This window comes from Numida meleagris, chromosome Z (genome assembly GCF_002078875.1).
Source record: "Numida meleagris isolate 19003 breed g44 Domestic line chromosome Z, NumMel1.0, whole genome shotgun sequence".
Lineage (NCBI taxonomy): Eukaryota > Metazoa > Chordata > Aves > Galliformes > Numididae > Numida > Numida meleagris.
The window spans coordinates 2,245,972-2,257,678 of NC_034438.1; the positions used below are offsets into that span (position 1 = coordinate 2,245,972).

An 11,707-nucleotide genomic window follows, 5' to 3' on the forward strand; every position below is an offset into this window, starting at 1 on the left:
GGGGGAGTTGCTGGACGATTCATTACGTGTTTCCGTAGAATTTGCTTTTCCCCTTGTGGACCCCAGACTTTTAAGGAGATAGTCTTTAAGCATTACAATAACTTGAGGTGATTTTTTTTTTTTTATGAAATTGTACATTTCCATCCACATCACATAAAACCCTCCACCGAGAAGGGATGAAAATTATTTTTAAGTTAAAGGGAAAAAAAATAACGTGTATTATTTCCTGCATAACAACGTTAGGCTCTTTCTTGGACAATACATCATAAAAGGAGCCAAGCTGCTGTGGTGTCACATATAGGAGAAAGGAGAATGGTTTTAAACTGAAAGAGGGGAGATGTAGGTTAGATATTAGGTAGAAGTCCTTCTCAATGAGAGTACTGGCCCTGCCCAGAGGAGCTGTGGGTGCCTCATCCCTGGAGCTGCCCCCAGGCCAGGCTGAACGGGCACAGGGCAACCTGAGCTGTGTCCCTGTGGCAGGGGTTTGGAATTGGATGGGTTTGAAGGCTCCTTCTAACCCCAACCGTTCTTTGATTCTGTGAAGAGATTGGCTGAAGAATACATCACAGAATCATAGAATCATTTGGGTTGGAAGGGACTTTTAAAGATCATCCAGTCCAACTTCCCTGCAGTGAACAGGGACATCTTTTATAAGGGCATGCAGTGACAGGACAAGGGAAAATGGCCTTAAACTGGAAGAGGGTAGATTTAGACTAGATATTAGGAAGAAATTCTTTACTATGAGGGTGGTGAGACACTGGAACACGTTGCCCAGCGAGGTTGTGAATGCCCCCTCCCTGGAAGCATTCAAGGCCAGGCTGGATGGGGCTTTGGTCTAGAGGGAGGTGTCCCTGCCTGTAGCAGGGGGTTGGAACTAGATGATCTTAAAGGTGCCTTCCAACCCAAATCATTCTGTGATTCTATGATGTACAGCTTGATGAGGTTGACCAGAGCTTTGTTCAAAAGCTCTCTCATATTGATGTCTCAAAAGCTGATTATCTGACATTTTTTGTCTGGCTATTTTGCTCAAGGTTGAAGCTCCGCTTTAAGTTCCAGATGTCCTGCTTATCTAGGATAAGCAACCTTCCCAAAACAGGATTCTTCTCTTCAAAGATCCAAGGTGGCTATAAATAAGAAACAAGAAGGACAGACATCCTTGAAATGAGGCACAAGTTCAAAACAGTAACAAGCCAGAAGAGATTAAGTGTCCTTGCACCCAAGTATGGATAGAGCAAGCAATGAGACACCTGAAACAACCGCTGAAGACCACCAAAGACCCCGTGCAAGCACAGAATATTCAATAATTTTATGTAACCTTGTACTTACATAATGCTACGAATATGTAGTAGGTAGGCATGACTTATGCATTAGGTAGGGTGCAGGGAAAACTTTTGGGCCTATAAATAGAAGCTAGTATGAAGAGCTGGCATGCTTGATTTGTGGAAATATTCCACTTTGTGTCCTGTGTGGAATAAAGCAATGTCACCTCTCTGAACGCTTCTTTTTTAAATGTGTTTCAGGAGATTTATCATTAACAACAATATCATTAAGAAGACTGGCAAGGAGCTGCACACTGCAGCCCCCTCAGCTCCTTCCCAGACTGCAGGAAGGATGAAAGCCCTTTTTGGCCTCATTTTCACAGAATCACAGGATCATAGGTGTTGGAAGGAACCTCTGGAGATCATCTAGACCAAGCCTCTGCTAAAGCAGGTTCCCTGCAGTGGGTTACACAGGAAAGTGTTCAGGTGAATTTTGAACATCCCTGGAGAAGGAGACTCTTTGGGCAGCCTGTGCCAGTGCTCTGTCACCTTCAAAGTAAAGAAGGTTTTCCTCGTGTTTGCATGGAACTTCCTGCAGAATCACAGAAACACAGAATGTCCTGAGTTGGAATGGATCCATAAGAATCATCGAGTCCAAATCCTAGCTCCACACAGGATCACCCAAAAACCAGATCATATGTCTGAGAGTGTTGTCCAGATGCTTCTTGAACTCGGGCGAGCGTAGTGCCGTGACCACTTCCCTGGGCAGCCTGCTCCGTACCCAACCACTCTCTTAAATGAAGAACCTTTTCCTGGTATCCAACCTGAACCTTTTCCATTGCAGCTTTGTGACATTGCCCCAGGTTCTATCACTGACACCCGATCAGTGCTACCTTTCTGCTCCTGTTAGGAGCTGCAGGCTGCCAAGAGGTCCCTCCTCAGCCTCCTCTTCTCTGGGCTGAACAAACCAAGGGACCTCAGCCACTCCTTATATGCCTTGCCCTCCAGACTCTTCACTGTCTTTATGGCACTCCTTCAGTCACTCTTTAAGAATTTGTGTTGTTTTTGCACTGTGGTGCCCAAAACTGTGCACACTACTTAATGTGAGTCTGCACCAGCACAGTGCAGAGCAGGACAATCACTTCCCTTGACCTGTTATTAGTGCCATGCTCCATGCACCTCAGGATACAGTTGGCCTTCCTGGCTGCCCGAGCACACAGTTGACTCATGTTCAATTTGCTCTCGACCAGGACCTCACAAATCTCTTTCAGCAGGGCTGCTCTCCAGCACCTCATCCCCAGTCTGTACAGCCAGGTGCTTTCCTAGGTGCTGAATCCAGCACTCGACCTTGTTAAACTTCATGTTGTTGGTGATTGCTTCACCATCTAATTTGTCTGGGTCTCTCTGCAGGTCCTCTTCATCCTTGATGGAGTCAACAGCTCCTCTCAATTTAGTATTGTCAGCAAATTTACGCAAAACACCCTCTAGTCCTACATCCAAGTCATTTATGAAAACATAAAGAGAACTAGCCCTAAAATGGAGTCCTGGAGAAACCCACTAGAGTCTGGCTGTCACCCTGATCACAGAATCACAGAAATGTGGAGGTTGGAAGGGACCTCTACAGATCATTGAGTCGAACCCCCTTCTCAAGCAGGTTCCCTACAGTAAGTCACACAGGGAGGCATCCAGACAGGTCTTTAATATCTCCTAGGGAGAAACCCTTTGGATTCTATACTATAGGGTTACTGTACTGAAGGGTTACTATAACTCTTTGGGCCCCACTCCTCAGCCAATTGCTCACATATCACATTATGTTTTTGTCCAGAAAGATAGTGTGAGAAACAGTACCAAAAAGCCTTACTGAAATGCAAAAACATAATGTCAACTGGCTCCCGCTGGTCAGTTAGGTGGGTGACCTTATTATGAAAGGAAATTAAGTTGGTTAAACATGACCTTCTCCTTATGAGCCCATTCTGCCAGTGACCAATGACCACACTGAAATGCGTGGTTCACAGGTGTTTTCCAGTAACTCCCAGCATAATTTTCTCCATCATTATTTTACTAGGCACCAAAGTGAGACTGACAGATCCGTAATTGGCAGATTCTTCTTTCTTGCCCGTCTTGAAAATCAGAATATTTGCCAACTTCCAGTCAACTGTGATCTCTCCAGACTCCCAAGAACCATGAAAAATAATTGAGAGAGGCCTCACAATGACATTGGCCAGCTCTCTGAACACCCTGGGATGAATCCCATCGGTCCCATGGACTTACATGCATCCAGATGGAGTAGCAAAAAGCTTGGGGTTGGCTGAGAATTGCTCGTTGCCACAGCCTACATCTCAGTTTATGCCCGTTGCCCCTTGTCCTGTCACTGAGCATCCCCAAATAGAGCCTGGCCTCATCCACTGACTCCCACCCATGAGATAGTGATAAGCACTGATAAACTCCCCTCTCAGCCTTCCCTTCTCCAGGCTGAAGTGTCCCAGGTATGTCAGCCTTTTCTCGAACAGGAGATGCTCCAGGCCCCCGGTAATCTTTCTGTCCCTCCGCTGGACTCCTTCCAGCAGTTCCGTGCCATTCTTGAACTGGGGAGCCCAGAACCGGGCACAGCATCATTTTAAACGCGGCTCCCCAGGGCAGAGCGGAGGGGAGGACCACCTCCCTCGACCTGCTGGCCGCACCGCGGCTACCACAGCCCTCCTCGGCCCCAAGGGCACGCCGCTGTAACGAGGCGGGGACACAAACCCCCATAACCCCCAGAGGACAGGAGAAACCCGCAATCCACAAGCTGGCCGCCCACCCAGGGGCGTTTCAAGGGTACCTCCCCCGCCGCGCTGCGGTTCGTACGAAGCACCCCGTCCATTGGCGGGGCCCGCAGGGCGGAGCATCGAGAGAGCGGTTCCCCGCCCCACCGCCTAACGGGGCGGAGCGCGGCGCCGCCATTTTGTGGAGAGAGCGCTCCGTGGGCCGGCCGCTGCCTCCCGCCCGCCTCGCTCTGCCTGCCGCCGCCGTCACCGCCATGCTGTCCGCCCGCGTGGCCGCCATCCTCGCCCGCTCCCTGCCGCGGCAGGCCGGCCTGGTGAGCGCGCGTTCTTCCCGCCGAGCGCGGGGGAGGGCGGCGAGCTACCGCCATCTTGGGGCCGCGGTGACATTGAAGGGCCGCGGCCTTCTGTGTGCGGGGCTCCCGCTGAGGGCCTGCCGCCGGGCTGGGGGTGCGAGGGGGGGTGGGCTGATCTCAGCGCTGCGACTGCTGAGCAGCGAGATGTCCTCTGCTGGGCTGTGGGCTGGGCGGGCTACGGGGCGCCGTGCCCTTCTCTGAAGGTGAGCGCTGGTTCTCGGCTGGAAGGCTGCTGGCTCGCAGCTGGGGGGAGGGAATGGGGCTGCGAGCTGTGCCTGGAGGCGGCGAGCCGGGTGTTGGGACCGCCCCCAGCCGGTGTCCCTCGTGAAGGTGAACGCAGAGGCCTGGCCCGGGGGTTCAGAGAAACCGAATTAATGCTGCACCACAGGCTGGCCATAACCCTGTGAGGCCTTGATTATCGCGGCCTTCTCCTTTGTGCAGCTGCGTGCATTCTACCCGTCTTTCAGAAACCGCCATTAGATTGTCCTTGGGAAGGTCAACCCTCAGCAGGCATCACCTTGTTCTTCCCACGAGGGGTGCCTGATGTGTTCGTGCCTCAGGCTTCTGACATTGTCAGAATCTCCCCTCAGATGAGAGGAGGTGTTGCTTGTGGTGCGGCTGCAGTGGTGGCAGAAAAATGCGGCTCTTCATTTAGAGCGAGCTCCTTTGTTGTCCTTGCAAAAAAAGGGGCTGGATTTGATGCCGTAACTGCAGCTTTTTGGCATCGCAGCAGAACAACTCAAAATGGAGATTTTGTTAGATGTCTAAGCCTTACTGCAAAATTTAATATAATCTGCCTTCAAATTATTCATTATGCTCAAGGAAACTTCGCTGTTACTGAAACAATTACTTATTTTAGGTTTCCAGAAACACCCTTGGTGCAGCATTTGTTGCTACAAGAAACATCCATGCCTCCAAAATGGGTTTTCAGAAAACCGGTAAGTCTGAAGAAGGGTCTTTATTATAAGAGCATTGTTCAAAAGCGTGATCAGTCAGGTAGGGCTGTTCAGAGTGCGAGGTGTGTGTGTCGGCTATAAAATCCTTGAGGATGTTTATGTTCTGTGTTGGAAAGTGAGATACCAGTTATGGGGTCACGTCCAGGAGATGTCACTTTAATAATGGTTCAAGGTATGCCCAAACCAGTAGAATGGTCACGTGTCAGCTTAAATGCCCCACAGAGATCCACATCAGTCTTCAAGTTCTGCAGGACTATCTGAATTAAAAAAAAAAAAAAAAAAAAAAGGCACCTTGAATTGCAGTTTCCTTTCTGTTTGGTAGGAATATTAGGGAATGGATGACTTTCTCAGGCGTGCTAGAATTTGACCTTGTGTCCTTGAGTGTAACTCTTGTGACAGCATCTCGGTGAGGCTGCAGTTCTGCATAGCAGCATTTGTTTGTGGCCCGCCTACAATTTTTGACTTGGCTTAGACTGACCAAAGATACTATTAAGAATTAATTTTCACTGTGTTCCTTGGTGCATCCTAGCTGAGAAAATAAAAAATTGTTACAGGCGTATTCTATCGAGTTGGAGGAAGATGGAGAATACGCTTTAATAGCTTATAGTGAACAACTTGCTCCTTAAGCGTATGAAGTGCCTTTAAAATAAACTTGGTTATTGGGTTTCCAATGAGTTGGCAGCGTTTTGATGTGTCCAATTCTGCCTGTAGAGCTGGCATGCCATCTTAGCTAAATCTAACCTATTCAATCCGATGACCCTCCAGGGAGAAGAATTGCCAGTACTGTAGGGCGTTCTGAAGAAATTGATGACTAAACTAAATATCTATCACTGTTTTGATTGCAACTAGTTCAGTAATGAGTTGAAGCTGCTTTTATTGGCTGTGTAGACGGAAACTGCTGCTTACCTCATGCATCATACGTAAGGAAAAGCATTGCTTTCTAGGTTTCATGACATGCTTAAGAAAGGGTATGTTAACTTGTGAATTCAAGACAAGCTTACTGAATTCATACTGTGCATTAAATCACTGAATCTGGTTTGAAATATTCTCTAGGCACTGCTGAGGTGTCCTCTATTCTTGAGGAACGTATTTTGGGAGCTGACACTTCTGCTGAACTTGAGGAGACTGGCCGCGTGCTCTCGATTGGTGATGGTATTGCCCGTGTGTACGGCTTAAGAAATGTCCAAGCAGAAGAAATGGTTGAGTTCTCTTCTGGGCTGAAGGTTAGCTTTTGCTAAAGCAATTTATTTATTGTAGAAGTAGGAAGATGACTTTTGTAAGAAGAATCTGATACTGTGTTTGGAATTAACCACGTGGAGCTTTTATGCTTATTTTGGATGTGTGATGGTTTGCTTTTTGGTATTGTTACCTGTTTTTTGGCCAGCACTTCAGCTTTATTTGCTTTCCTCTAGGGAGTATTAGTCCAGTGCTAAATTAGCTTTTTTGTTTTCTTTGGTTTCAGACAGGCTTTTCTGATTGCTGTTGAAAAAAAAGACTGATGCAGTATACTCTGCCACTTGCTGACTTTAACTTATAGTCTTAAGGGTAGACTAAAGATAGAAAGCTGACAGTTCCCTGGGAGTACTGCAGCATTTCTTCCAGCATTTTTTTAATGCTGTAATTGGCCTTAGGCAGATAATCCAGTTCTTTTCTCTTGTTGAATTTCTAGGCAAGATAAATTTATTTTAACCCTGATTATCCTTTGAGTTTTCCTTAGCAGGAAGGATGAGTACTGCAAGTACAACTAAATGTGTCATAAATTTAAGGTTTGTGCAGGTATTGTTGCCAGTATAGAGGGATATGCGTGCGTCAGATGTAAGCAGAACATTGGTGATTGTTCTAAATAAGATTGAGATCACCGGTGTTTCTTGTTAATCACATCAGTACTAAACTGTCAGGAGTTCAGCATGGTTCATGTAGGTACCATTCTTCTCATGGTATCATGATTGCTATTCTAGGGAATGTCCTTGAACTTGGAGCCCGACAACGTTGGTGTTGTCGTGTTTGGTAATGACAGACTGATCAAGGAAGGGGATGTTGTGAAGAGGACGGGTGCTATTGTGGATGTTCCAGTTGGAGAAGAGCTGCTGGGCCGCGTTGTAGATGCCCTGGGCAATCCCATTGATGGGAAGGTAAGTGTAACTAAGTTTTATAATTCTAAATGTTAAGCTTGATTCTGTGTGATATGGGCTGCAGTGTGTTTTTTTCCCTCTTTCAAGGGTCCTATTACATCTAAGACGCGTAGAAGAGTTGGCTTAAAGGCCCCTGGCATTATTCCCAGAATCTCTGTGCGGGAACCTATGCAGACTGGTATTAAGGCTGTGGACAGCTTGGTGCCCATTGGTCGTGGCCAGCGTGAGCTGATCATTGGTGACAGGCAGACTGGGTAAGTTAAATGCTCAAACTAAAAATGTTTCCATAAACAGAGACTTGTGTTCAGCTTTGTACAGCAGAGCATTCTGTACATAACTGAGTGGAGATGGAGAGAAAAATGGACAGCTTAGTTTAACCTAACTGTATTATACAGGAAAACTTCAATTGCCATTGACACAATAATCAACCAAAAACGATTTAACGATGGAACAGATGAGAAAAAGAAGCTGTACTGCATCTATGTGGCCATTGGCCAGAAGAGATCTACTGTTGCTCAGCTGGTGAAGAGGCTCACTGATGCAGGTAACAGGTTTTTTATGATGGTTGAGGTTAGCAAATAGTGACATCTTGATATAACACTAAATGTTACTATAAACTCTTCTAATAGGAAGTATAGACAGAATTATTTTCTTACTGGATCAGAGAGAACTATTTGCTTTTGTGGACAGGAAGTCTTTCCAGTTGTTTTGGGGGCAGGCGTCCTTTTAACTACAATGCACTAGAAAACTGGTATGAAACCTCTGAATTCTTGAATTGTTTCTGAAAAAGTTACCTCTTCTTTTTTCGTCAGAGTTCAAGAATTTACTCTTGACAGCTAGAAGGCCTAATTTACAAACTGTGGCCCCCAAGTATTTAGGGACTTAACAGTTGTTTCATGTGTATGCCAGTCAGTGCGAATGGCAGTTTAGTGAAGCGTCTTTACAGCCCAGACACAGATTATGTGGTAACTTCTTTTCAGAAACAGAAACATGTCAGACAAGAAGGGCTGCTTATGTAACATATGTACGTATGTCTGCAAATGTACCTTAGAAGAAATTAAGCACCTTATCTCTGGCCTGCTGGTCAAGCAGAATCATAGTTGGTAGGGGGGAAAAAAAAAGGGTATTTCAGTAACAAGTTGGACTATGAAGCATTGTAGTACCTCCTTGCAAAAGCTAAGAGATCAGACACACGGGGCTCTGAGTGACTTCTCGAGCCCAAATGTGTCCTAGTCAAAGCTTAAACCACACTTCAGTGAGAAAGAGGTCTGCAAGTGCTAGACAATGGCTGCCATAAATTTACTCTTGAGTTAGTCAAGCTAACTGATATGGTGTTATAGTGTTCATCCATGTAACAGTGTGGTGATGCTGTCTGGCTTTGCTTCAGCAAATAGTACTTCACACATACGTTGCATTTGTTGTTTATTGGCGTGATAATGTAACGAACTTACGGTGCTCTCTCAAATTCTCTCTCAAATTCTCTCCAGATGCCATGAAGTACACGATTGTGGTGTCTGCAACAGCATCTGATGCTGCACCCCTTCAGTATCTGGCTCCTTACTCAGGCTGCTCCATGGGGGAATACTTCAGAGACAATGGAAAACATGCATTGATCATCTATGATGACTTGTCCAAACAGGTCAGGAATCATAGTTTACAGACCTCATAGTCCAGCATTGGTGCTTAGAGCAGTGTGAGCCCCCCAGGCTTAGAAATTCAAAGTTTAAAATGAGCTCCTGAAATCTGAGAGATTTCTTCATATTACTGTGCAGGCTGTTGCCTACCGTCAGATGTCTCTGCTGCTGCGTCGTCCACCTGGCCGTGAAGCCTACCCAGGTGATGTGTTCTACCTGCACTCTCGCCTTCTGGAGAGGGCTGCCAAAATGAATGATTCCTTTGGAGGTGGCTCCCTGACTGCTTTGCCTGTCATTGAAACTCAGGCTGGTGATGTCTCTGCTTACATTCCAACCAATGTCATCTCCATCACTGACGGACAGGTAGGACTTGCTCTTGGTATACCAGTACTTCTGTGTAGCTCACTGGCAGATCTCTAAGGGGTGCTTGTAGGCTTCTGAACAAGATAGTAAGACAACTTTCTCCTGCAGATCTTCTTGGAAACTGAGCTGTTCTACAAAGGCATCCGTCCAGCCATCAACGTTGGTTTGTCTGTGTCTCGTGTAGGTTCTGCTGCTCAGACCAGGGCGATGAAACAGGTAAGCATGAAACTACTGCTCCCTGTCACATCAGAGATGAGTAGCCTGGAGGATGTACAACCCGTTTCACTTTCATAATGAATTGTAAATACAAAGGGAATTAAGTTGAGGGTTCCTTGACAACATGAAATAAGAACAACCTTATGGGATCTCCTTGATATTTCCGTTGCCTGCAGTCAGGAAGTGGGAGGTGGAAAGTGAGGGGAAGACTATCGCACAGAGATGTTTGGCTGATAAGTTTAATTGTGCTGACCTAGTTAGAGATGGAAAATACTCTTAATCCCACTTTTTAACCCCACTACAAGTTGGAAAGGCCACATCTGGAATACTGTGTCCAGTTCTAGCCTGCTGACTACTGGGTTCATTTAAAAATGGCTGGAACTCACTGTGACCTGTATCTTGTAGGTGGCAGGTACCATGAAGCTGGAGCTGGCTCAGTACCGTGAAGTGGCTGCCTTTGCTCAGTTTGGTTCTGATTTGGATGCTGCCACACAACAGCTGCTGAATCGTGGTGTGCGTCTGACAGAGCTCCTGAAACAAGGACAGTATGGTCAGTGTCCAGGATGGGACATGTCTGCATTTCCCATTTGTCTCTTGCGTTGATCTGTGTGGCAGCAGTAAGGCGTTCTTTGGATGTTGTAAATGCAGGCTTGAGCTGTGTTGCATGCATGCAGTTGATTTCAGAGAAAGCCTTTGTGCAGTGCTGAGGTACTGTGGTTGAAAAATTGCTGATGGTGTGAATATTTTCTTTCATGCAGTTCCCATGGCTATTGAGGAACAAGTTGCGGTCATCTATGCTGGTGTAAGAGGTCACCTGGACAAGCTGGAGCCCAGCAAAATCACTAAATTTGAGAGTGCTTTCCTGGCTCATGTACTGAGCCAGCACCAGGCCCTCCTCTCCACCATCAGGTATGATGTTTTGTTACCTTCATCCCAGGAGTACTGATGTGAGAGCTGGAGCACAGATAGCAATCACTGAACTGTTACGGTGTCCTAAAACATCAGGCCCTCTGTGCTGCCTTGAACTGGAAGTTAAATCAGCTTCTCTTCTGTCCTTGTGCTGTTATCCAGACCTCAGCATTTTACAAGCAGCTTCCAGTTTAGAAACCCTGCTCGTGCTTAAAATGAACCTACTTCCATGCCTATCGTGTAAGCTGATACTGAAATTGCTTTGTGTAGTCAGTTCTCAAGTTTTTGATAGCTTTAGTGCTGTAGATTAAGTGCTGCCTACCATCTCGTTACTGAGCTGACTGTGGGGATTTCAGCATTAACATTGTCCTGCTCTGTGAGCTGGTTCCAGCTTTGTCCCGAGTCAGATCGTGTGCGTTCTCTCTCTGTGACATAGCTATAAAGAAGATAGCTGTACCCAGCTCCACAAGGATCTGCTTTGAGAGCTGGCAAAATTTAGTTCTTAAACAGAGCTAACTCTTTTGGAGAAGGGATGTTAGATTTTTTTTTTTTCTACTTAGGAATTGACAATACATTTATTCCCGTGTCAGAAGTTTAACTGGACTCTTCTTTGACAGGACTGAAGGGAAGATCTCGGACCAGACAGAAGCCAAGCTGAAGGAAATAGTCACAAATTTCCTGTCTACTTTCGAGGCATAAACTCTTTACCTATTCAAGCAGACCAGGCTGTTTTTGTGGTTATGTGCTCCGGCTCCATCAAAGACCTAAAAGTATGTGCGACTTGGAATGTACAGATCTCACTGAGAATAAAAGTTTCCATGTAAAAAGGCTTTGATATTGTGTTCTCAGTTACTGCTTTTTTGACGGGCTACTTTAACAGTGCACTGCTGGAACGTTATGTTTCTCTGGGTGCACTTTTGCTGAAGGAACCCTGAAAACTCAGGGGCCGTTAGCTGTTGAGTGGATGAAACTCCCTATATAAAAGCTACCGGTAGGGTTGTGTGGCTGGCTGCCATTTCCATTGTGACAACTGTGGTTTGCTTCTGTAGCTTTTCTCCACCAGACAACTTGCAGAGGAAGCCGTACACTGTGAGGCTGTTCACGCTCTCTTGGTGTGAGT

General features: G+C 46.3%; 1 protein-coding gene across 2 annotated transcripts; it reads left to right on the forward strand.

Moving 5' to 3' along the window:
- Nucleotides 4,178-11,422, forward strand: ATP5A1 (ATP synthase, H+ transporting, mitochondrial F1 complex, alpha subunit 1, cardiac muscle). 2 transcript variants are annotated; one of them, XM_021381173.1, is made up of 12 exons: nt 4,178-4,338; nt 5,237-5,315; nt 6,387-6,556; nt 7,292-7,465; nt 7,553-7,719; nt 7,861-8,009; nt 8,953-9,104; nt 9,238-9,462; nt 9,571-9,678; nt 10,084-10,228; nt 10,437-10,587; nt 11,205-11,422. In XM_021381173.1, the coding sequence occupies exons 1-12, from the start codon at nt 4,279-4,281 to the stop codon at nt 11,284-11,286; spliced, it is 1,662 nt and encodes a 553-aa protein (XP_021236848.1). In that variant the 5' UTR covers nt 4,178-4,278; the 3' UTR covers nt 11,287-11,422. The 2 variants fall into 2 exon arrangements, with proteins under 2 accessions (XP_021236848.1, XP_021236849.1); XM_021381174.1 differs by lacking the exon at nt 4,178-4,338 and adding an exon at nt 4,352-4,580.

What these genes read in the sequence shown, in the direction of transcription:
- ATP5A1 (XM_021381173.1), top strand. Translation starts at nt 4,279, where the DNA reads ATGCTGTCCGCCCGCGTGGCCGCCATCCTCGCCCGCTCCCTGCCGCGG. An exon ending in GAAGAGGCTCACTGATGCAG is followed by an intron (nt 8,010 to 8,952) that starts GTAACAGGTTTT and finishes AATTCTCTCCAG; the next exon opens with ATGCCATGAAGTACACGATT. An exon ending in TCTCCATCACTGACGGACAG is followed by an intron (nt 9,463 to 9,570) that starts GTAGGACTTGCT and finishes TTTCTCCTGCAG; the next exon opens with ATCTTCTTGGAAACTGAGCT.